Consider the following 7,179-nt stretch of genomic DNA (forward strand, 5'->3'; position numbering starts at 1 on the left):
TGGTCAATGTGGTTTATAGGGTTAATGTCTGTTTTGATTCCGATGAAATCTTGTGAGAGCTATTTGTTTTTCCCTTGCAAGAATGATGCTCTGTGCACCTTTATAAATGTGATTTCACCCCCTGCTGGTTGACATTGGTATGTAAGTGTATGCATTTAAGTCATCCATATTATGATATTTACATTTATTTGACATTATCATTTGTAAGTGACTTACAAGATGTGTTTTATTAGCATGACCATTCGTTTGGAGTCTAACAAGTATGTACTAGCTCCAAAACATTTCCAAAAGAAAACAGTTGTTTATATTATATTATTATAATTAATGTTTATATTATATTATATTATAGTTCCAAAGCTGTATATCATTCTTTCCTTGAAATACAAAATGTGAATTTTGAAAGAAACTACTTTCTTTTTTTCTTTTTTTAGAGTGAACATGGGCTGTCAGGCTCCAGAAAGACATAAAAGCACTATAAAAGCACCAAAAAATAAGAAGCCAAATGATATTTTTATAATTATATGTATTTATCTTCTTCATTACCCAACATGAATGCTTTGAGCTGATAACCTTAACTTGCAGCTCTCAAATCAAAGAGGCGCAGGTTATGGCGTTTAGTTATGAAACAGTGTCATCGAGGTTATTGACTTTTAACCTTCATCATAGCTGCCATATTTAATCTGAGAGCGGCAGATTAAGAAGGTGAAGATTATTAGTCCGTCAAGACTTTTATGGTTAGAAAAAAATGTGCTTGTAAATTGCGCACTACCCTTAAATAATTTAATTTGTACTTAATCTTCCTCCAGAAGTTGCATATTAGTGCCTTACATTAGTCATAGTTGCTCTTAAGGTTATACTGTGAACCTTTTAGGGGTTAACAGGGTACAAAAAAAAATATCTTTGAGGGAAGTGCACCAGTGAAAAGCTACTGACCCCTTAAAAGTAATATTTTCTAAGTGTTGGAATATAGTGCATAAGATGTATAGACCACTTGTGTGACCCTGGACCACAAAACCAGCTGAATAAATAAGCTTTCCGTTGATGTATGGTTTGTTAGGATTGGACAATATTTGGCCGGGATACAACTATTTGAAAATCTGGAATCTTAGGGTGCAAATAAATCTAAATACGGAGAAAGTCACCTTTAAATTTTTATTTTGATATAATTACAGTAGGACATTTACAAAATATATTTATGGTACATGATCTTTACTTAAAATCCTAATGATTTTTGGCAAAAAAGAAAAATCGATAATTTAGACCCATACAATATTATTATTTTTTTTTTTTTTCTATTTCAAAAAAAATTCCCCAGTGACTTAAGACTGTTCTTGTGGTTCAGGGTCACATGTATGGTTTATTTACAATGCATTTTTTGTCCTTTATGAAGATGCACTGTAATTTTTAAGCCCTTTTGTATCCTAAATGTTTCTGAAAACCATGACGCTGCTAATACTGTTTGTGTTTCTTCTTCTTTTTCCAGGTTCACTAAGATCCAGAACACCAAGAACACCATGAGGAAAGATGGGATCAGCTCACTGATGTACAGAGTGGTGTCTGTGAAGAAATACCCGCTCTACACCAACATTTCCGTAGAGATCGGCAAGCCTCCTCCTAGACCTCTCAAAGGATAGAGAGCAACTGGGTCTTGACCGAGGATGCCGTGACCTTCTTAAAGTTCAGCGCACAAACACACACACTCAAGCTCTGCCCAGGATTACCTTCCTAAGATAATGCAGTGAAATGCTGAACAGGTTCGTTCTCAGGAATATGTGGAAGCTTGATGTGGATCCATCGATGTGCTGTTGATTCATATGCTGATCCAGATCAAGATGTGCGCAGTGTTTAGAGGAAAAGGAATATTATCATCATACTCCACTGGCTGTTTTATTCAGACCTTGAGGATCAGTACAGGATTTTAGGCTCTTAACGGGAAGGTTGTTGAGTTCTGGTTTTGGTAAGTGATGTTTATCTGCGAAGAACAGCCTGGTCACTTGATGTAAATCAGTCCGAACATACACTACTCTACATTTCAAAAGCGAATGTGTCTTTGTACCTGCGATGCTTGCAGCGTTCAATCTCTTCTTTCGTTTGTCAGATGTTGGTTGATCATGTGAGGTTGATAAATCAGTGCTTGAGTTGGCTCCTTCGGATTGTGTCCATATCTCTCTCTTGCGCTTTTATGTTGTTTCCTCTTTTGGGACTAACCTGAACTTCTCACTTCTCAGCATTTCTGGGGGTGAAACCCTCGTTGGGATGTCTTCTTGGGAACTTGGGGGACAATTTTGTGTGTGATTAGACTGGATCTGGACTAGTCCTACAAGCACATGACTGTGTCAGTCAATCTGGTACGAATGGCTGCCTTGTAGATGCCTGGAGAAACAGCGGTAACGTTCGCTGAGAGTTGAGGAGCTTCTGCAGAAGTTACTGATGATCAGACCTCTGTATCATTCACCACCTGCTCAAAACTGACTGTGCTACAAGCCACTCTTTCTTTGTTTACTTTGATTTGCCTGAAAGATTCATATTTAGATGTCATATATCAAGGCTTTTTTTAAAAACTTGAAGTATGAAGTTAGCAATGAGTGCTTTGATCAAATAATGCCCATATCATTCAGAGTCCAGGGTCCAAAATCAACATTTTTCCACACCTTTCAATTCAAGTGAATTAAAAACATTCACCATAGTAATTATTTCTTACAGGCTATAACTCATATTGCCATTTTTTTATTTTAAAAAAATGTGTGTCTCTAACAAAGGAATTGTTATTAGCTGTCTTTTTTGCATATTTGTAAGAGCACAGTTCACCAAGAAGTTTGTTCAGCCTTAACTGTGCAATAATAATGAGAAGACCTATAATTTGTTTCATTTATATTTTTGTTTTGATAGCTTAATATGAAGACTTTTTATAAACTACCCTTCAAATGTTTGGGGTCAGTAAGATATATCTGAAGAAATAACACTTTTAGTCTATGAATGCTTCTACATTTTTATAGTTTAGATTTCAGATAAATGCTCCTTAGAATTTCTGTTCATAAAAGATGAATTACATGTATGAAAATATATAGCAGCACAGTGTTTTTAATGTTGGTAACAATGAGAAATGTTTCTTGAGTGCCAAATCAGTTTATTAGAATGATTTCTGATGCATCATGTGACACTGAAGACTGGAGTAATGGCTGCTGAAAATCTATCACAGGAAATCAATTAAGAATATGTTAAAACAAAAATATATATATATTTCCAATTCTAATAATATTTCACAATATTACTGTTATACTGTATTTTTGATCAAATAAATGCATTGTTAGAGACTTATTTCAAAAACATTAAACAATGTTACCAGCCCCACACTTTTCAACAGAGTTCAGGAGGACAGAAAAGGTCAAAAACATAAATCTAGTTTCCATAATTTTCATCATCTGTCATTTTCATGTTGATTTTCACTTGCACTTGGTGTTTGGCTAATGTTAAAGGGATAGTTCACCCAAAAATGAAAATTCTGTCATTAATTAATCATCCTCATGTCCACATGACATTTACACATCTCCAAACCTGTAAGACCTTCGTTCTGTAAGACCAGAAATTACAATATATTTGATGAAATCTGAGAGCTTTCTGACCCTGCATAGACAGCAAGGGAACTATCAAGTTCAAGACCCAGAAGGGTAGTACATTGTTAAAATAGTCTATGTGACATCATTGGTTCAACTATAATTTTATGAAGCTACAAGAATGCATTTTGTGTGCATAGAAAACATGTTGGAGATTAGCCAATAGGCTGTCGGTTCATTAAATGATAAGCTATTTTCTCTAAAAAGCTGTTTATTCAGCGTAGTGAAGCCTCTACTCCGTTGACATCAATAATAAAAAAAAAAATTAGCCTCTGATCTCCTTTTGGACCTACTGGCAAAGTGGAAGCATTAGCATCAGCAGTTAACTGTTTTTTTTTTTTGGGCTAAAAGTTGCAGGCTTGCCTTCTAGTGGCTTTGTATAATGCATATGCATTGTAAACATGGTAGTCTTTTGAATGGCAGCGGACAGTGAAATAGAACAAATAAAGTATTTATTTTTGTTTTCTTTGCACACCAAATGTATTCTTGTAGCTTCATAAAATTACAGTTGAATCACTGATGTCATAAAGATGTCCTTTCTACCGTTCTCGGTCTTGAACGTTTTAGTTGTGTTGCTGTTTATGCAAGATCAGAAAGCTTTCGGATTTCATCAAAAAAAATCTTAATTTGTGTTCCGAAGATGGACGAAGGTCTTATGGGTTTAAAATGACATAAAGGTGAGTAATTCATGGCAGAATTGTCATTGTTGGGTGAACTATCCCTTTAATTTTGGACCCTGTGTTCTCCTCTTCTGAATGATCTGGACTGCATTGAACTGCTTTTATTTACAATACTTTGCAAGCCTCTTAAAGATGTTTTACCATTCCTTATTCCTTCTTCACCTTTTATTTTACAGCCTGAAAACACCAAGCTGATGCCTTCAGATGTTTTATGAGGGGTAAATGTGAGGGGAGTTCAAGCTCTTTTTTTCTCTCTTATCGGCTTTTCTGCACCATGTGTGGACGGTTCTTTGTGCTATCAACAATTCTTTCAGCCCAGCACAGAGGAAGTCATTAATGAGAGCCCAGTCACTCTCTCTGTCCTTTTTAAAATACACATCTCCTAGTCTTTCCCCTCATGCCTTTCATTTTAGCCTCACCAACTCATTTCATTTCTGTGTGTGCATTCATGTTGTCTTAACTGCTGACCCAAGCAGTCACTAACGTTGTTTCCTTTTTTAAGTAATTTATCACCTCTGTCTCATGGGTACCATGACCTGCAGTTATAAGTGCATTACTTTTGCAACACTGATTTTACATTGGTCATCAAGCTAAATAACGGTTAATACTTACCTGATGCAATATTGCCACAAGCCCATTGATTTTGCCTGTAATAATAGCCTTAAAAGTTGACATCCATAGTTACCTTTATTTGAAAGATTCCCACTGTGTGCAAATAGTTGAGTATATTCAAAACTATTCATTGATCATATTCATATATTTTTTTTGTTTTTACTCTAGCTGTGACCTGCATTTTAAGTGCCGAGAAACAGTGTTGTAGAATGCAGTGAATCCTAAACCTTCAACACAAATGGGATTTCATGCCAGTATCCTTATTAAAAAGACATTATGCTTGTCCTGAAATGTCTTGGCAAATGAAATAGAAATCTGTTTCTGTTGGAGCAAGATGAGATTATTTCCTTTCTCGAGGTTATGTATCAAGGCGTGTATTAAATTGAAAGAAATGTTGCAGAGTGCATGTCATTTACATTATCTTAATTTTTTCAAAATGAAAAATGCAGTCCACATGGTGTATACTGTGTGAGCAAAACAAAGTTCAACATATTGAAGTTCTCATGTACACTGTTGCACGTAATCTTTTAGGCCTGATACAGCATAATAATCTCTAGTCATTCTTCTGAAACTTATTTCGATATCTCTCAAATTTAAAGGTGTACTTAGTTATTTTTTATTGGTTGCACTGATTGATATGGAAGATTTACACTACCATGACTAATTTAAATGATTCAATAGGGCAGTCATCTTTATAACATTCAAAAGTGTTTTTTAAATATATATACTTTTGAAGTAGGTACTTTTATTCAGCAAGGACGCATTAAATTGATCAAAAGTAAATGCATTTTTAATTTAACTTTCAAATAAATGCTGTATGAACTTTCTATCTATCAGTGAATCCTGTATCACTCTTTCTTCAAATATATCAAGCATATTAGAATGATTATTGAAGGATCAAATGACACTGAGATTAGAGTAATGGCTGCTGAAAATTCAGCTTTGCCATCACAGGAATGAATTATATTTTAACATTTAACATTCTTAAAATAGAATACAGTTATTCTAAATTGTAGTAATATTTCACAATATTACTGTTTTCACTGCAATTGAAAGATCAAATAAATGCAGTCTTGGTGAGTTTACCCAAAATGTTTTAAATATTAAATATTTACATTTATATATCATATATTTAAAATTACTAAGTGCACCTTTAAGGGCCTCTAGTAAGACCATGTATTTGGATGGTGTGAAATCTGTAGATATGAATCGTATTAGTGAGGACAATGAAATCTCATTTTTTTTATTATTATTTCTTTTTTTTTACTTTTTGTCTGGTGATACACTCAAATATTAAATCTTAAATCCTTCTGATCTACATCTTAATTTTTTACCCAGTGGCAAATAAATTGCTTCTAGTCTACAGTGTAGATATAGAGTTGCATTATTCTTTAGTATTTTGGGTGGTGTTTGATAATGTTATAAATGTTCCATTGCAGTTTTTAAAAGTTTATACATTTAAATCATGTTTTTTTCCCCATTCCAAAGTTACTCATATTTCCTGTGCTAACAATGCAATCAAGTGAAGCTCGCACAATGCTTATTACCAACTTTGCAAAGCACAAATCCAATCATTTAGGTAAGGATGCTATTCTTCACCAGATCTCGCTTTATAGTTTGTGAAATCACACCAGTGTCACATTGAATACACTTTTGATTTTGATGCTGTTCTTATATATCACTCTTGGGTCAGCGAACCCTCTCATACTGAAAACTCAGAGACTTGTGTATGTAAAGTTCACCCTCTCTTCTCCATCACCCTTTTTGCCCTCAGTTGTTCTCTGGAAATAACTCCATCTGTGCTCTGTGCTTGTCAGTGTGAGAGAGGGACAGAAGTGGGCAAGTATTCCACACCTACACAATGACATGCGAAAAAAACTGACTGCCTCAGGTCTTCACATCTGGGGCACATTTTTAAAGACTTACTGTCTCTATTAAGGTGTTTTTTGTACATTGAATGTCAAAATACTATATCTTATATAGAATGCATTATGTCATATCAAACATACTTTTTGTATACAATCAATAAATCCAATGCTACAAGAATCTGATGATGGGTTAGTGTTTATATTCTTTTTCTGGCTTGAAACAAATGTAGAATGCAATATAGTATAATGCCATATAGTAGTGTTTTGTGTGTGTGTGTGTAAAATACTAAATATGTAATCTATAAGAAATGGTTTAGAGGCCAAATGGATCAGAGAAATGTAATAAATCTCATATTTACCCCTGATTATTTCAACACCCACCTTTAACCAGCACCAGTCCCAAAT

General features: G+C 34.4%; 1 protein-coding gene across 1 annotated transcript in view; it reads left to right on the forward strand.

Annotated features, from left to right (window-relative positions):
• The window catches only part of LOC113038257 (beta-1,4-galactosyltransferase 2-like), a 97,204-nt gene extending 90,247 nt beyond the window's left edge, over window positions 1-6,957 (forward strand). The window contains exon 7 of the mRNA XM_026195549.1: window positions 1,484-6,957. Coding sequence (XP_026051334.1) covers window positions 1,484-1,634 — 151 coding nt within the window. The 3' untranslated portion in view covers window positions 1,635-6,957. The remainder of the gene's footprint in view (window positions 1-1,483) is intronic.
• Window positions 6,958-7,179: the final 222 nt, after the last annotated feature.

The sequence above is a fragment of the Carassius auratus genome, chromosome 21, assembly GCF_003368295.1.
Source record: "Carassius auratus strain Wakin chromosome 21, ASM336829v1, whole genome shotgun sequence".
NCBI lineage: Eukaryota > Metazoa > Chordata > Actinopteri > Cypriniformes > Cyprinidae > Carassius > Carassius auratus.